The sequence below is a fragment of the Monodon monoceros genome, unplaced genomic scaffold, assembly GCF_005190385.1.
Source record: "Monodon monoceros isolate NGI ecotype Baffin Bay Population unplaced genomic scaffold, NGI_Narwhal_1 Super_Scaffold_13, whole genome shotgun sequence".
Taxonomy (NCBI): Eukaryota; Metazoa; Chordata; class Mammalia; order Artiodactyla; family Monodontidae; genus Monodon; species Monodon monoceros.
Window position 1 is genome coordinate 65,024,582 of NW_021703769.1, and position 17,799 is coordinate 65,042,380.

At 52.3% G+C, this 17,799-nt stretch overlaps 2 protein-coding genes across 2 annotated transcripts in view; both read left to right on the plus strand.

Moving 5' to 3' along the window:
• VWA3A (von Willebrand factor A domain containing 3A) overlaps positions 1-6,677 on the plus strand; it is a 40,304-nt gene extending 33,627 nt beyond the window's left edge. Inside the window, exons 22-27 of the mRNA XM_029221436.1 lie at positions 217-307; positions 981-1,091; positions 1,643-1,740; positions 2,561-2,698; positions 3,641-3,749; positions 6,529-6,677. Of these exons, the coding sequence (XP_029077269.1) occupies positions 217-307; positions 981-1,091; positions 1,643-1,740; positions 2,561-2,698; positions 3,641-3,749; positions 6,529-6,677 (696 nt within the window). The remainder of the gene's footprint in view (positions 1-216; positions 308-980; positions 1,092-1,642; positions 1,741-2,560; positions 2,699-3,640; positions 3,750-6,528) is intronic.
• Positions 6,678-17,299: 10,622 nt separating this feature from the next.
• SDR42E2 (short chain dehydrogenase/reductase family 42E, member 2) overlaps positions 17,300-17,799 on the plus strand; it is a 17,199-nt gene continuing 16,699 nt past the window's right edge. The window contains exon 1 of the mRNA XM_029220852.1: positions 17,300-17,354. Coding sequence (XP_029076685.1) covers positions 17,300-17,354 — 55 coding nt within the window. The remainder of the gene's footprint in view (positions 17,355-17,799) is intronic.

The window sequence follows — 17,799 nt, forward strand, 5'->3', positions numbered from 1 at the left end:
CACACACACACACACACACACACACACACCCTTTTCACCTCAAACCCCAGAGTCCTCTCCGAATGCACAACAGGAGATGGGGCGAGCGTGTGAGAAGTCTACTTCCTGAGGCCTCGCCATGCAAAGGTTCCTACTTGACAGATTGAGGCTGGGATGACTGGGGTACTGCCCCCCACAGAGAACAGACCTCTGATGGAAAAGACTGCTGTTTTCTAGAGCATTAAAGATGACCCTGACAGAGAGAAGAGTCCCCCCTTGAAAGCTCTGCTATGGAGTCCACTCAGTGGCAAAGCGGGCGTCCCCCCAGGTAAGGCAAGGCCCCGGGGGTGGAGGGGCGGACAAGCACGGCTGAGGCATGGGTTCGTGATGACAGTAACTAAAGTGATCAGCAATCGTGTGCCAGCCCTTCTGCTAAGATTGTCCCATTTAAAGCTTATAACAATCCGTCCTGTATGGCAGGGAATCTATTAGTTCCTCCATTTTACTGATGAAGAAATTCAGGCTCGGAGGGGCTAAGAATAATGTCCAGTGTCAGCCAGTCATGACAGGGCACCAGTATTTTTATGAAAGTACTCAGCTCATAGAACCTAAGACCATGTGTCTTCTAATGTCAGACACATAGCAGAGCAGCTCAGAGCAGAGTTCTGGAGTCAGCAAGACCTGGATGGCATCTTTACTCTGCTTCTTACTGACTCTGAGTCCCACTTACCTCATCTGTAACCTGGGTTACTATGAGGATAAAACAAGACAGGCTACGGGAAGCACTTCGTACCAAGCCTGGTATATATCAGCAGCTCTGGCTTCACTGATCCAGGGGAGGCCAGAGGACCCGGGTAGTCCCAAAGGACCTCAGGGCCACCTGGGAGCCCCATTTCAAGGGCAGAGCATAGCTGAAGTTGACTAGTCTCTAAGCCAAGCTGCACAGCTTCACCACATAAACCCTCAAGGCTGCTCCAGCCGACAGGCCAAATGTCCTCTAGCTACAGCCCAGCCAGTGAAAGAAGGGACTGCAGATCGGAGGAGGAAGACCAAATCAAGGGACGCAGAGACCTCTCTCTCGCTGTTCTATACAGAGACAGGGAATAATGTGGGTAAGTCGGAGGCTGCACAGATGTCTGGACAGCCCCCTTTCCCCGTGGGACCTGGAAGGTGATCAGGCCCCAAGGAAAGGAGAAATCTCCCGCAGTCCCTGGACATGGGCAGTAGTGCACCCCAAGCAGGCCTATCCTCAAACCACTCACATCTCCCAGCCCAGGGAAATGAGCTTGCAAAGTCTTGACACAGGCAGGAGAGTGGGAAGAATTGATGCCGGCGTCTCCCCAGGTCCCTGGGCACGGCGCTCCTGCTCTGTGCATGAGGGGCAGTGTCCTCAGACTGATGGGAAGGGAGTGGAGATGAGCCTCCCAGGCCAGCCGGATTGATTGCTGTGAAATGGCACGGGTCCCGGTAGCAACTCATTGACATGTAGAGAAGGAAGATCCCAGCATGCTTCCCCAGATCAGCACAACAGCCTCCCTCCTACCTCTCAGCAAATTGCACCTAAGGAATGTTACAGCTGACTTGATTGACAGAGAAATTGACATGGAAAAGGGAGGCTAGGGTAAGAGAATTGCACAAAGTAACCCTGCTCTGTTTCTCCCAGGCTTCGTGTACAGGAAGTACCCTCCAGGAAGAGGCCTAAGAAGGACTAGCTCTTCTATTGAGTTGCCCAGAAAGGATACAGTCTGCTCCAGCCTAGAGGTATTATGCTGTCTGCACCAGCACATGCCCCCACGCAATAATTCCTTCCACCAACCATTATTTCTAAGAGGGTGGGTATACTTGGAATTGAGGCCAAACCTGCTTAGAATGACTGTTTAAAGTGTCAGGATAAGGATTCAATAGAACTACGTGGGAACCTGGGTCTGCCACTTCCTAGCTGGGTGACCTTGGGCAAGTCACTCAGTCTCAATGTCTTCCTTTATAAAATGAAAACAATTGTACCTAATAGGATTGCTGATTAATTGAAGTATATTTTGTGTAAAGTACTTAGTGGCGTCAGATCCTTTTGGATGCAAGCAGCAGAAATCCCCCTTCTTGTACAGATCCAGAAGATAGAACATCTTTTCTTCCCACAACCGGTCAATAAAAGTCTGAGCTTGGTTCTGACCCTGGATGCCATGCTCTGATTGCTTTAAACTGAGCCATTCTTGTATCTCTCATTGTGACAAGGAGCCTGAGACTATCCTCATTGGTTTAGAGTCTAAACTTTAGAACAATCAGGGTTTCCATTCAAATTTCATGGGAGAGGGTTGAAATGGAAACTGGGGAGGCAACAGTATCCACCAGACTAGGGAGTAGTAAGTGCTCAATAAATTTTGTTCCCTGTTCCCCGTATTTCTTGTGCATCTCTCCCCAGCACAGGGGCAGGAATCTGAACGTGATGGAGGCTCAGTGAGGACCTGGGAACACCACATTTCAAATACAAGACAGATTTCAAACATGAGGTTTTAAAAGATGAGTCAATCATTCCATTAAGCCTGAATTACCCAAGATAATAGTTCTTTCCCTTATTCTAAAGTGGGTAGCAAATTATGGACTAAAAAAACTGAAGATGGAGATCTCCAGATACCTCGGTCCCAAATGCACTCATCAAACGTCAACACAGACGTCGGCGTCAGCCAAATACTGCAGTATCTTCCCCAGCATAGAGATCAACGTAAGTCAAGGTTGGTGTCGGTTTTTTTCCTCCCAGCTCCTGTCTCTTCTCAGGCACAAATGGCTGAGTGTGCTGGGGAAAACTCCCCATGAATGTATGCCCCTGGCTTCAATTCCTGCTTCTAAGAACCCCACCCCCCAAAGGGGGACTGCCCTCAAGGAATAGGAGTTGCAGAATCCTGTTGGAAGAAAAGTCAGCCCCTCAGAGTGCTGGAGACCATGCTCTAGGGTTAGAGGGGCTCAATGGAGTGAGAATTAGAAACAACTGCCGAGAATGCAGGGCAGTGGCTGGAATCCTCACTAATAAGAGCTCTGTACCCTGACACTGACGATGGTCCCATCAGGATGGCCGGGAAGAGAGGTTATGACAGGAGGTGAGGGGGTTCTCTATTTTCTCGTTTTGAGGTGATTTTTTTTATTGCTTTGACACTGGAACAGGTACATTTAGTAGAAAATGAAAATCTAATCGTGCTTTTAAAACAGAGACCCCATTTTCTCTCCTTGCCCTTTGATATGACATTGTCAGCTATAAAGCTAAAAATAGCCACCAAATTCAAAATTATCCGCCAGAAAAATTTTATGGGAGTTTAATCATGCTGCCCCCCTCCTCCATCAGAGGTCGTCTTTTAGTTTGAAATGCATCGACCTCCCATCCTACCATTAAGGGTTTTCTATTTAAAATTTAGAGATACTATGTTTTTTTCTTATTACAGTGACCACATCTGCCACAGAAATCATCATCCCAATTCCCACACACCTTCCGAGAACCATGCATTTGGTAGTTCAATAAAAGAAAAAAGCTTTTAAACAAACCGACAAAAATGTATGTTAACAATGTTTTGAAAATTGTGAACCACGGTAGACTAAACTATTTTAGGGGGTAATGGGGAGGTGAAGAAATAGGGGACGGGGTTGGAATTTCCCTTTGCTTGCCTTAATCCAGGGCATGGTGAGACACATTCAGTGTACACCCAGGGAAATCGACGCGTACATCACACACCTGGAGAAGGTGATGCGGTGCTATGTCCAAAGGCTGCAGTGGCTGCTGTCTGGTGAGCCTGCCTGCTATCCTGGAGGGCGGACAAGCGTGATGGGCAGCGGGAGGGCAACCCCAGGGACCCCAGGGTCAGTCCTTCTTCCCAGGCTAGGCACTCACAGACTGTCACCCAGGGGCAACATGACTTCTGGGTTCAGAGGTCAGGCAAGGTGCTGGATGACAGGGCGGTGGAGCACGAGCCAGAGCAGCAGGGAGACCCAGGCCTGGTCAGGCCGCTCTGCCAGCTCGTCTCCCACACCTCGCCTCCTGGGTGTGACTGAAGGGCTGCTGCCCCTCAGGAGCCTCAATTTAGTATTGATTGGGCCCCACAGAACCAGTCCATGAAGGTAGAGATGGGAGGGGCTCCGGACAGAGAAGATGCCCCTGTTCTTCTTTACAGAGAGCACCAAGGCCCCTCTGGGAGAGGTGAAAGGCAGGGCTGGCTGAGGAGAGCCAGGCTCACATCCCAGAGGAGGCTGGGCTGGGCATTAGGAGATAGTCTGAAGCATCAAGGCCAAAAGGCCGGGCAGACAGCTAGGACTGAACCGGAGGCTCAGTTCAGGCTTTGGGGCCTGGAGGGTTCCTGGGACGATAGAGGAAGGATCCCAGGGTGGGCCACTCAGGTGCCTGCCCAAATTCATTAGGTCCAGTCCTCTGCAGTAGAACCTGGTATAAACAGTCCTTGGGCTGCCTGCTGCTTTCCAAAGCCTCTGGAGCGGGCGGCAAGCTCAGGTGCAGCTGTCAGGTCAGAGGCTGAGGCGGGGCGACGAGGTCGTGTGTGTATTCCCAACACACACTTCCCGCCGGGGAGAGTGTGAAGGGCAGCCGTGCAGCCGCTTCTTGTGTGGTATGAGTCGCGCCCCCACCTCACATACAGCTACACACCCAACACCATCTAACGCCTCCGAACGTACCCAGGGCATGCTGCACTGAGCCACTCATTCATTATTCAACGAATAAGTGTTGTTCTCCCGCTCCATGCTGGGGAGGTGGTAGGGGAAACACTTCACAGGTTCCCTGAGCTCATGGTCTAGGGGAGACAGTTGTTACCCAAAGAGCAGGGTGACAAGTGTAAGGAGGAGACAGGCATGGTGCAGTGAGAGAGGGACAGGGAGCCTGCACAGAGAGATCACGGAGGGCTTCCCAGAGGAGGTGACATTTGAGCTGAGATCTGAAGAATGAATAGATGTCACCTGAGGAAAGAGAGGGAAGACTCTCAGGGCATGACTGAGGTGCTCAGCGGGGGAGGAGGCTGAGTACAAAGACTGAAGGAAGCAGGGTGGCTGAGATTAAAGGGTGCCACCACTCCAGGGAGATGAGACCATGGCCCAGACTTTATCCTAAGAGCAATGGGAAGCCACTAAAAGGTTTTAAATAAGGGGAAAGTGATGAAGTTAGCATCGGCAACAATCCCTCTGGTTGCTGCGTGGAGTATAAATTGCTGAGGGGACGGAGTGCAATCAGCGGAACCTAGTAAGAATCCAGGGGAAAGATTAGGATAGCTGGGAAGGGTAGTGATGATGGAGACGGACAAAAAAAGCAGAGTTAGGGAGGCGATAACGGCGGGGCTCGGTGGCTTGCAGGGTGTTTCCGCTGTCTGGTTCCCAAGATGGATCAGCTGGCCTTCTGTGGTGGGAGGCCCCTCGACCAGCTGGCTAGCTGTCCCCGCGGAACGTCCCACACACCTCAGGATGGCTCCCCTCATGTCCTTATGTTGCCATGAGCATTGCCAGAGAACAGCCCAGATGAGTCCTGGAAGATTCCTGGGCAGTGGGTCCAGCCAGCTCAGGCCACCTTTTCCTGGAGACCGGTGGACCCTTTTTGCAGCAGTTTTCCATTTTTTCTACTCCTGCCTCCAGTGAGGGCTGAGGTGTGATTCGGGAATGCTGTACACGCCATCTTCTTCTCTTTGGCTTCCCCCGTGTTACCTCCGTTTAGCCTTGGGGCACCAGAAGGGCTGGGGTTAGCGGTTGCCTTAAAGTGTGGATCAGAGGACCTGGATGTGAATCTCGGCTTCGCTGCCAGGCTGTGTGACCCTGGGCAAGTTACTGGCCCTCTCTGTTTCCCCTTGGGATAAATCCCAAATCCTTTAACAACCTCTCCCGCTTTCTCTCTGTCCCTCAAGCATGACATGCTCCTCTCTCCCACTCAGAGCCTTTCACAGTCTGTTCTCCCCACACACACCCCCTCTCATCCTTCAGCCATAGCTTGTCTGCTCCCCATCCCACGTCCATCAAATTCAGATTCTCCCAAGTACGTGCTTCTTAACTTTGTGTCATAACGCTCAGCAGAGTGGTAGCTGTTGGTATAACACCCATCTTCCCTGCCTGACGGGTATCTCCGTGAGGGCAGGGACACTCTCTCATCTCCGCCGCACTTTGCTCAGTGCCGGGCACACAGTGCACGCTCACTTGATTTCTGTCAGCCAATCTACAGACTCCATGCTCTGTAACATCATTTCCAGCCCCAAACAATACTGTGACACCGCTTAACCCAATCACTTAACTTTAGGGGTGAGGAAGCTCAAGCCCAGGGAAGTTATAATCACTTGGGCAAGTCATCCCAGGCAAAGCCACAGCCGAAACCTTGACCTCCCAAAGCCCAGTCCACGCACCGGCTCTGCCCTTGGACAATGACCCCTCTAGCAACACCACAGAGGCCATCTCCCAGTGGGTTCACATCTGACCTGTGATCACTCAGGCAATGGGTGTGGCAAGACCTTGGATTTGATAGCTGCAGTGAGGAGAGCCACCCTCACTCCTCCCCTGCCTCTGCCTCCATCCGCCTCCGAGCAGGGAGCCGCCGACTCTTTGGTGCCATTTTGGAGAGCAAAGTGTGCATCCTGCTGGACACATCGGGATCCATGGGCCCCTACCTGCAGCAGGTGAAGACAGAGCTCACTCTGCTGATCTGGGAACAGCTGTGGAAGCACTGTGACAGGTAAGAGGCAGGGGTGCTGGTGCGCGGGGGTCAGGAGATCCAAGGGATAGTTCCTGAGGCTCCCCTGGCCAAGGTCACTCCCTCCTCAACACTTATAGAGCACTTTCCCTGTGCCAAGCGCTTTACATGCGTGATGTCATTCAATCTGCACAACGGTCTTATTATTATCCCCATTCTTCAGCAAAGGAAACAAGGGCTTAGAGAGGTTAAATCATTTGCCCAAGATTGCATAACCAGTAAGTGGCTGAGGTGGGATTTAAATCTATTTCTGTCTGCACCCAGAATCTTCACTGTGTATGTCCTCATCCTCCGGTGGTCCACAGGGGCCCAGGGCTTGCTGTAGGGTCTTCAGGGATAGGTGTGAGTCCTCACGGAGGTTACTTCCCCTGAGGTCAGTATAGACGGGTACGTTCTAACCAATCTCTTTCACCTCCTCTCCGCCCCCCACCTCTTCTCCGCTCTCCACAGTTTTAACCTGCTCAGCTTTGCAGAGGGCCTACAGCCATGGCAGGACACTCTGGTGGGGACCACAGACGCAGCCTGTCACGAGGCTATGCAGTGGGTGACCAACCTGCATGCTCAGGGGAGCACCTCAGTCTTGCAAGCATTGCTGGCAAGTTCCACCACCAAGCCTGACCCAGTGGCAAAGCAGAAATACCATCGCCCCTATCCTGACATTGCATCATGCTTTGCAGTTTACAAAGAGCACTTTAGAATTTACTGTTAAATCATTTCATCTTCCCAGCAACCCAGTGAGGATGAGATTCTCGCTGTTCTCACTTTATAGATGAAGACACAGAGGCCCAGAGAGGTTAAGTGACTTGCTTGGGGTTAACCAGCTAGGAAGTGGGCTGAGCTCTTTCTCCTAAACCTCAGCAGCTTCCTGGTCTGTCATAGGCTGAAAGAGGAGGCTCTCAGTCTTAATGACAAGTGGGTGAGATCCAACCAGACTTGGGGACAGCGGGCCAGTGGTTTCTGAGTCCCGGTTGGCCCCTCTTCTGAGCCAGACAACCTACATGCTCTCTCAGAAAGCTTTCAGTTTTCCTGATGTGGAAGGACTGTACCTCCTGACGGACGGGAAGCCAGACACAAGCTGCAGCCTTATCCTCAGTGAAGTCCAAAGACTCACGGAGAAGAGAGACGTGAAAGTGCACACCGTCTCCCTGAACTGCTCAGACAGGTGGGCGGTCAGGAGCTGTATCCCTTCCCCACGGCCGCGTGTCTGAGGGGCAAGGCTCATCCTCACCTAATCCAGGGACTCACGTTATACGCTGAGCTCTCCTGGGCCCAAGTCCTGTGTGTGAGCAGTTAGGAGGCCCTGGGCAGGCATTACACCGGAGAGAGCCCCTCGGTGCCCCTGCGCACCCATCAGCATCCTGACTTTCTCCAGCGTGGAAGTGGATTTGCACCGATTCCCACAGTCACACGCTGTGTTCTCCCATTTCGTCTTCCTTGGGGGTACATTTGTGAATATTTAGGGGGAAAAAGTTTAAAGTAGCTATGTTTTTTTGGGTTTTTTTTGCGTTACACGGGCCTCTCACTGCTGTGGCCTCTCCCGTTGCGGAGCACAGGCTCCAGACGCGCAGGCCCAGCGGCCATGGCTCACGGGCCCAGCCACTCCGCGGCACGTGGGATCTTCCCGGACCGGGGCACGAGCCCATGTCTCCTGCATCGGCAGGCGGACTCTCAACCACTGCACCACCAGGGAAGCCCGCTATGGTTATTGTTATAGAAGAACATGTGTTAGACAGGAGAGATTCAGCTCCTTCAGAACATTCATATTTAATCTCTCTGTCTAAACCGTGAGCTCCGTAAAGGTCACACTGTGTCCCTGCCAGGCCAGACACATAGTAGGCACTGGATAGATGTCCAGTTAAGGAATGGGGCCCCGTGCTTTGAGAGTGACCCTTATATGGTGAATCCACTTCACACAGCAGTAGCCACTGCCACCCAAATACCAGCTGGGAGAGTGGGCTTGGTGATGCTGAAACAGTCTCAGTGGCACAGACCTCAAGGTCCGAGACCCCTTACCCCACTCATGTGACTTCCCCAGGGGCTGGGGGCTCACAGAGACCTCGGTGGGCCTGGCTCCAGCCCTCTGTTCCTCCCCACAGGACAGCGGTTAGCTTCTTGAGAGATCTGGCCTCTCTTACTGGGGGCCGCTATCACTGCCCTGTCGGTGAGGACTCGCTTTTCAAAATGCAGGGCCTGCTGACCAGGGGCTTCATCAACGAAAGGGTAGGTTTTGGAGCTACCGGGTGAGTTCTGTTGAAACAGCTCAATAAAATGTCAACAGGTGTGGCTTTTTCCTCCTGATTGATAAGATCTCTGCTTCTCTTGTAAAACAAAGTATTGACTAAAAAAGGTTGTGTTTCCCTACTGCTCTCCTTTTAGGCTGCCTCCCCTCCAGGTTGGGAAAGAAGCAGGGTTAGGGGTATTATTTAATAGTAGAACAGTTCACATTCACCACATTCACCGAGCACTTCCTACATGCTACAGGTTTGTTAAAGCCTTCCAACCATTATTATACCCATTTAACAGATGAATGAACAGACTCAGCCAGGTTTTGGAATACACCTAAAGTCGGAGTAAATGGTAAAGCCAGAGCCCAGACACCCATGCCCCTAAGTTCTGTGCTTTAATTCCTGCATATTTCTGTCTTCCCGCCTTAAATTCATTGAAGACCAGATATTCAAATGATCTGTTAAAAAATAAATACAGTAAAGTCATAGGGTTTTTTTCTTTTTGCGGTACGCGGGCCTCTCACCGTTGTGGCCTCTCCCGTTGCGGAGCACAGGCTCCGGACGTGCAGGCTCAGTGGCCATGGCTCACGGGCCCAGCCGGTCCGCGGCATGTGGGATCTTCCCGGACCAGGGCACGAACGCGTGTCCCCTGCATCGGCAGGTGGACTCTCAACCACTGCGCCACCAGGGAAGCCCAGTCATAGGTTTTATAATGCATGCAGGATAAGATCTTACAATCTGATAGAAAAATTATGTACATATTCATACCTTCCAGGAATGTGCTGCTGTGAATTACAACATTTCCAGGCCAGCGCATCATCCAGTAAGACAACCAACCAGAATTCCAGATTTTTTTTTTTTTTTTTTTGGCGGAGGGGAATTAAAGTTTACAGAACATTGCATAATTTTTGAAGTCAATGCTTTGCATGATTTCTTTGAGTAACGTTTTAGGGGCAAATATTACAAATAATACAGAGATCAGAATAAGTAAAAGTAATGAATATTCACCCATATCCTTATTACACAGGAAAACAAACGATGATATTGGGAAGGTTCTCTGTTTCATACCTTATTAAATCAGATTCTTTGAATAGTTTCTGGGTGCAGAGTGGGACCTTTGCCACTACTGCTCCCAGGGAGAAGGAACAGTTTCATCTCTTTCTTAGATTCTCTTGCTAATTATGAGATCTTGTACTTTTTTTTTTTTTTTTTTTGCGGTACGCGGGTCCCTCACTGTTGTGACTTCTCCCGTTGCGGAGCACAGGCTCTGGACACGCAGGCTCAGCAGCCATGGCTCACGGGCCCAGCCGCTCCGCGGCATGTGGGATCTTCCCGGACCGGGGCATGAACCCGCGTCCCCTGCATCGGCAGGCGGACTCTCAACCACTGTGCCACCAGGGAAGCCCCAGAACTTGTACTTTTAAGGCTAGGCTCTAGAATTTCATTAGTTGACATAAGAAAAAGGCATATCTGTGGAGCTGTTTTACTAGAAGAAATAGAGAAGGGGCTGGATAGGTTTAACTGATTAACGGTGAGATAAGGTGTATATACTACTTCTGTTCTACTGGGCAGAGCTGTGCTGACTTCAGTGAAGTGCTTAGACCCTCTTAGTTTCCACCATCCCCTCCCTACACTGACTCTCAGACATCTAGCTGCAAAGTGTCCTCTTTGCAGAATGACTGCCTTGACAGGTGGTGAGCTCCCTGTCACTGGAAACATGCAAGCTGAAGCCCACAAGATTTCCTGCACTGGGAGGAAGGCTGCTTTGAGTTCACTCTAAAACTTTTCTCCTGAGATTTTGGATTTTCAGGTCCCACCCAGTCATTTAATGGATCTAATTTCATACTCATTTCCCCTTTTCAAGGACCCCATGCTGCCACTATTTGAAGGAGATGATTTAAGGAGATTGGCCCAGGAGATCACCAAGGCCAGAAGCTTCCTCTGGCAGGCCCAGTCCTTCAGGTATGCCCTTCAAGCAGCCCCTCCCACCTGCCTCGTGGCTCCAGCCCACCCAGACCCTGGGCCCCCCTCAGGTCAGTGCCCACTCGGTCATGACACCCTTGCTTCAAGAGCTCCTGCCCTGCTTCTCCCTGCCAGGCCCAGAAATTTGGGCATCGAGGGTCCATCTTTCTTCATCTCCTGTTCACTAGGTCCCAACTCCAGAAGAAAAACAACACAGAACCGAAGGTCGCTCCGTTTTAGAAAAGTGTTCTCAGGTAAGGGGAGGGGATGAACTCATCAACTTTTGAGCGCCCGTCAAGGACCAGGCAGCATGCTGTATTTTGTGGACAGCAGTAACTATGGGCAAGGATCAGAAACAATGATTCCTCTAAATAGAAAGGCCATCCTACAAAGAACCACTCAGCAAATGTTGGCCCAGAGGGAAAGGTGCCCTAGAAAGCTGTAACCCACAGATCAGCATGATTCCAGGCACCAGGACTCCCTGGAAGCCGAGAGAGGAAAGCTCTCTATCCCTGGGTCCACCCCGATGTTCCCGCATTGTCCCCAACACACCCTACACTCCAGTCACAAGACTGTCACTTGCTGGAAGTCCTGCACTGAGCCCCCTGCTTGGAACATCCTTCTGCCACCCTCTGCCTGGTGACTGCTTCTCGTCCATGAAGACACAGTGCAAGTGGCATCAACTCCACTGTGAAGATGCCCCTGGGAACCATCAAGAGCTGGGAGATTCCAGTCTTCCCCCTATAGCATCCTGACCACGCATCCCTCTTTATAGAGGTGACACTTAACTACACTTAGCACTCCACATTATGCTTCCTTGCTCCCTTGTCTCTTCTCCTTGACCATGAGCTCCCTCAGGATGAGGCTGGTGTCCTAACCATCTCTGGGTCCCAAGAATCTGCCACGTGGCAGACACATAGTAAACAGTGAGCATGAAGCTTAGTTGTGAGAGCCCAGCTCTGGAGACCAGCCAGATAAGATTGTTTCTGCCCCAGTCCTCTTGTTCTGTGCTTCCCCAACACCCTGATCCACGGGTGTGTGACGCAGATTCACCGTCAACCCCTCCTGGAGGAAGAAGAAACAAGTGAGCCTCACCGCCACCCACCGCCCCTGCTCATCTGAACTGAACTGAAGTCTGCTCTGGAGCCCAGTCCAGAGCGAATGCTCAGCTCAAGCATGTGAAAATCGGGCTGGAGCTGCTGGGCCAGCCCTACTGTGTACATATGAAATGACCGTGTCATGTGTTATGTCAGCTGGGGTCATATCTAAGACAGGAAAGATTGCTTTTATTTAATTAATAGGATCAAAGTTACTTTTATTTATTTATTTATTTATTTATTTTTGCGGTACGCAGGCCTTTCACTGTTGTGGCCTCTCCCATTGCGGAGCACAGGCTCTGGAAGCGCAGGCTCAGGGGCCATGGCTCACCGGCCCAGCCTCTCCACGGCATGTGGGATCTTCCCGGACCGGGGCACGAACCCGGGTCCCCTGCATCGGCAGGCAGACTCTCAACCACTGCGCCACCAGGGAAGCCCCCAAAGTTACTTTTAAATGGATGTGATCATTGGTGTGTGTGTGTCTCTATGTAAATTTTTGGTGTGATAAAACTTTATTAAAAGACTCGTATCTAGATATACGAAGAACTCCGAATCAATAAGAAAATGATAAACATCCTATTTTTAAAAATGGACAAAAGGCTCAGACAGGTATAAATGAACAAGAGGTATATGAAAATAGGCGCTCAACAGCCTTACCCATCAGTGAAATGCTAATTAAAACTACAGTGAGAACCACTACACACCCACCAGAGTGGCTAAAAATAAAGACTGGCAATATGAAGATAGGCAGCAGCTGGAACCCTCACGCGTTGCTGGAGTGGAGGGTGGAGCGGTGTAACTTGGTGCATCCACGCTGGAAGACTGTCTGCCAATTTTCACCAAAGTAGAACGTGTGCCTTCTCTCTGCCAGCAATTCCACTCCAAGAGGAATGAGTGCCCACGTTCGACAAAAGACATACACAAGAATGTTTACAGCAACTTTATTCGTAAGAGTCAGAAAATGGAAACTACTTAAATGCCCATCAATGGTAGAATGGACAAATAAATTGTGATACATCTGTGCAGTGGAATACTACACATCAATTTAAAAGGATGAACTACAGCTATATTCAACAAGCTGCATCAATTTTATGAGGAATATTGGGCAGAAGAAACCAGACACAAAAGAGTACATACAGTATAATTCCAGTTATATGAGGTTCAAGAATAGGCAAAACTATTGTTGGTGACAGAAGTCAGAAGGGTGATTACCTTGTGTGTTGGGGCCACTACGGGGCTATACCTTGATCTGGCGGTGGTTACATTGATATATACACAAGTAAAAATTCATCAGATTGTTTAAAAACACAGTTTACTGAGACTTGACAAGCCATGGCTTTGGCCAGGCTCTGTACTGGCCCAGGGAGACAGCAGTGACCACAGCCCCTTCCACAGTGGGTCTCAGTCTAGTCACTGTCTTGGACAGCTGCCCTCTGCATCATCTCTATCCACGCCTGTGGTCGCTGCAGTACGTCACTCAGGCTGTCATAACAAAGTACCACAGACTGAGTGGCCAAAATAACACAAGTGTATTGTCTCCAGCTCTGGAGGCTGGAAGTCCGAGATCAAGGTACAGACAGGCCCATGCTCCCTCCGAAGGCACCGGGAAAGGTCTGTTCCAGGCCTCTCTCCTGGCTTCTAGCAGTTCCTTGCTTCTGGCAGCAGAACTCCAATCTTCCCATGATGCTCTCCTTGTGCACATGTCTGTGTCCAAATTTCCCCTTTTTATAAGGATGCCAGTCATACCGGATTAGGGCCTTACTCTAGTATGACCTTATCTTTAATTACATCTGCAACGACTCTATTCCCAGCTAAGGTCGCATGCTGAGGTACTGGGGCTTAGGACTTCAACATATGAACTTGAGGGGGGCACAATTCAGCTATAACACTTGTGTTGTAAACTATGCTTCTCCTAATGAGATGACACCAGCCAGATGACTCTTGGGCCTGGGGAACAAGAGTTCACCAGCCCTGCTGGTGGGAGAGGAAGAGGCTGGTCTTTGTGAATGGAAGGACAGACCAGAGACATGGTTTGCAAAGCAGCGAATCACAGGTACTGGGTTTGAATCCCAACCTCCTCTCATGTAACGATGATAACAGCTACCGTTGGTTGAGCACCAACTGGGCAGGCATAATACTCAGCATTCTGCATATGGTACCTTGGGAGCCACAAGGCTTGCAACATCACAACTGTAAAGTACACACCAGTTCCTGTTAATGGATGAGGAAACCAAGCCTTGTAGCTTCCCAAGACACACAACATGAAAGTGGCAGGGCTGAGATTTAAACCCAGGGCTGACCCCATGGCCTTTTCCCACTACACTCTGAGCCCCTTTTTATCTCTCTGAACCTGCTTCACTGTCTCTAAAATTGGGCTAAAACAGAGTTGTGAGGATTAAGCAAGATACCTTACCACCTGGCACATCGCATGTGCTGGCTGAGGTTTTTCTCTTCCCCGCACCCACCTATGTCCACAGAGGAGGTTCATTTAGGTGAAGCCTTTCCAGTAGCCCTCTTCAAACCGAAGTAACCAGCCCTTGGTGCTCTGCAGCTGTGCCCACTGTTGGGCATATGCCTGCCCTCTGCCACTGGCACTTGCAAATGAATTTTCCAGGGATGGTGCGATCCACCTGGGTCCCCAGTGCAAGGGAAAGGACAGCGCTGAAGAATCACCTATTAAGTGTGGAATGATGGCCTTGGAGAATGGCTAACCCAGAGGTGGGTGGAAGGATGTAAGAAAGGAAGGGTAGATAGATGGGTGGAAGGCAGGACAGAAAGATATGAAATAAACTGGATGGATGGAAGGCTTGATGGATAGATAGGTGGAAAGACAGAATAACGGGTGAATAGATGAATGGATGAATGGACAAAAACATAGTTTAAAATTGGTGGAAGGATGGACGAATAGACAAAGAGATGGATGGAAGAATAGGTGGGATAATGAATAGATGAAAGAGAGGAAGGAGGGAGGGGAGGAGGGCAGGAGGAAAGAAGGCAAGAGGCAGGCTGAACAGACGGGACCACGTGGGAGGGGACATGGATGGGTAGGTGGGTGGAGAAAGAAACACCGTTTCTTGGGGTTCTAGGCCGTCTATGCGGGCAGGACCCGGACCAGCACGCAGGACCTTCGCGCCCTTTTCCCACTAGCATCGTGGCCCATTTCACCCTTCGACCGGCCTCAGTTTCCCCTCTGGGAGAGCGTGCGTGTCCCCGCCTTAGAGACGACGGTTGCGGCGGAGGGGGTAGTGGGTGCAGCCGGGACGCAGGGAACCGGCGCGGGGCGGGCGCGGGGCGGTGCCAGGAGCCCCGGTCGGCCCCGCCCCGAGGAGGGGGGCAGCCCCGTAGCGCCGGGCTCTGCGCGGAGACTGACTGACGCGGGGTTGCAGCCGGGATCGCGTAGCGCCGCGGGAGCCGGGCCGGGTGAGCGCAGCCAGGGCGTGAGGCTAGGGACGCGGGGCGGGGGGCGCACGCGGCAGCAGGGAGGACCCGCCCCCGAGCTGCCAGGCGGCCACTCTCAGCTTGGGGGTCCGCTCCTGCCGCCCCATCGAGGGGGGCGCGCCCGCGCCCGGAGGGATCCCCGACCATCTTTCACAGATTCCTCTCACCCAACCCCGCTTTGGGTCCCCAGCGACCTGGATCCAGGGCCAGCCATTCACTGCGACTCCATCAGAGTTCGCAAATGTTCTCTGAGCCTCAGTTTCCCTCCCCGGATGATGGGAACAGTAGCCCCCGCTGCACAGGACCGCCAGGAGGATTAAATGTGGCAGTGCCGGGGGTCAGCCGGGTGCTTGGCCCTAGGCTCCCTCATGCAGAACGGTCCTGAGTGGTTTCATTCACTCAGCGGCTGTTTACTGACGGCCTGCTTTGTGCCAGGGTGCCACGTACACTACAGTGATCCAAGCCTTCTCGGAGCGTGCGTGCCAGTGGTCTGTGAGGGCTCTGCCGTCTGTGAGAGTTATGGGGGTTCAGCTGACAGACGTGGATGCTGAGGTGCAGTGAGGTTATAAGGACTTTGCCCAAGGGCACACCCAGCAAATGGGACCTGAGGCAGGGCCCCAGCCTTTGTCACTGGAAGCAGCCCCATAGGATAGAAAGACAGTTCTGGTGCCACAAACCCTTCCCCAGGACAGAGTCCCCTGGGCCTGGGTAGAGGAGGGCTCCACTTTGTGGTTGTATTCCCCCCTCCCAGTGGAGGAATTAGACCCATCCCCTGTGACGACTAACATCTGGGGTGTCTCCCCTCCCTGTCACACCCATGAGTGTCAGTGCTTGTATGGGGCATGACTATATCCCTCACTCAGAACTTCGGAGAGCAGGGCAGTGACAGAGGAGACTAGAAGATGCTGTATAGCTGTCCCGGCCCCTGCCCCGTGACCACCACCAGCAACACCTGTGGGGCTCAGTACTCAGTCATTCGGTCACCCAGTTGCACCTGTTCTTTTTTTACAGCCACTGTGTGCCACGCAGGGCAGAGTTTACCTCTCTCTGTATCCACGGGGCCTGGCGCACGGCAGGCTGACAGTACACAGTTGCTGCTGTCATTAATGATGATAATGGTGATCCGGCCTCTGGGCCAGCCTTATCCTCAGGTGGAGCAGGAAGTGGGGGGCTGGGGGTGAGACGATGGTAACAGTGACTGACAGCCTGGCTCGCTTTAAGTCTAGAGTGAGGAGGACGACATCCTCAGTGCTGGCCCCCGAGACCCACAGAGCTGATCCTGAAGCCCACAGGGGGCTTGCTAGGCCTTGTGGTGCCAGCCATCCGCCCTGCTGGGGGACCTGGGAGAACCAGAGACAGCAGTTGCCAGGGCAGAGGCGGTGCAGCACTTGTGCAAGTTTCCAAGGCCCTTTGGATCCCATGTGGATTCCTCCCTTCTCTCCTTCTCCAGGAAGCCCTTCCCATTTCCCCGTCAGAAAGCAGTCACCCCCCCAGTCAGATGGGGTTCCCCTTGGCACGATTTGATCTGTCTCCCTCTGGTACTACATGGGAACCGGGATTTTAAGGAACTGGTAGAGAAGTCAGGAATTCTTGGTGTAAATCTCAGCCATGCAGTGTGACTTTGGGCCTTGGTCTCCTGAGCTGTGAAACCCAAGGCCTGGCTGCTTTGTCTCTGACTCTGAGGAAGGCAGCGGCCACCTTGGAAGTTCTCAAGATTCTGAAAGGGACAGGTTTGGGAACTCAGAGGGTCTCTAATTCCCACCAGGAGGTCTCCTAAGCCCCCAGGGGTCTGATAATCCACATGAGTTGAGACAACTCTAGAATGTACGTTCTTCTGTTTTTTCCTACAGGTGGACAGATCCCGGGTCCACATGGCTCAGTAGAAGATGAAGCCCAACCTGGCAGGCTCCTCCCCAGAGGCCTGCAAAGCTGCAGGGCAGGGCGACCAGAGCTGCCCTGTCTGCCAGGCCTGGGGTGGGGTCTCAAGCCTGGGGTCTGAGTCAGGGCCTGGGCCGGGACCTGGTGCTGTGTCCAGACCTGGGCTGGGGCCTGGTGCTGTGTCAGGACCTGGACCTGGGCCTGGTACTGTTCCAGGGCCTGGGCCGAGTCCTGGTGCTGTTCCGGGGCCTGGGTTGGGGCCTGGTGTGGTTCTAGAACCTGGATCAAGGCCTGGTGCTGCTTCAGGAGCTGGGCCAGGGACTGGAGCAGTGTCAGGGCCTGGGAAGGAGCCTAGTGCTATTCTGGGACCCAGACAAGGGTCTGGCGCAGTGTTGGGGCCTGGACCAGGGCCTGGTGTTGCTTCGGGGCCCGGACCAGGGCCTGGTGCTGCTTCGGGGCCCGGACCAGGGCCTGGTGCTGCTTCGGGGCCTGGACCAGGGCCTGGTGC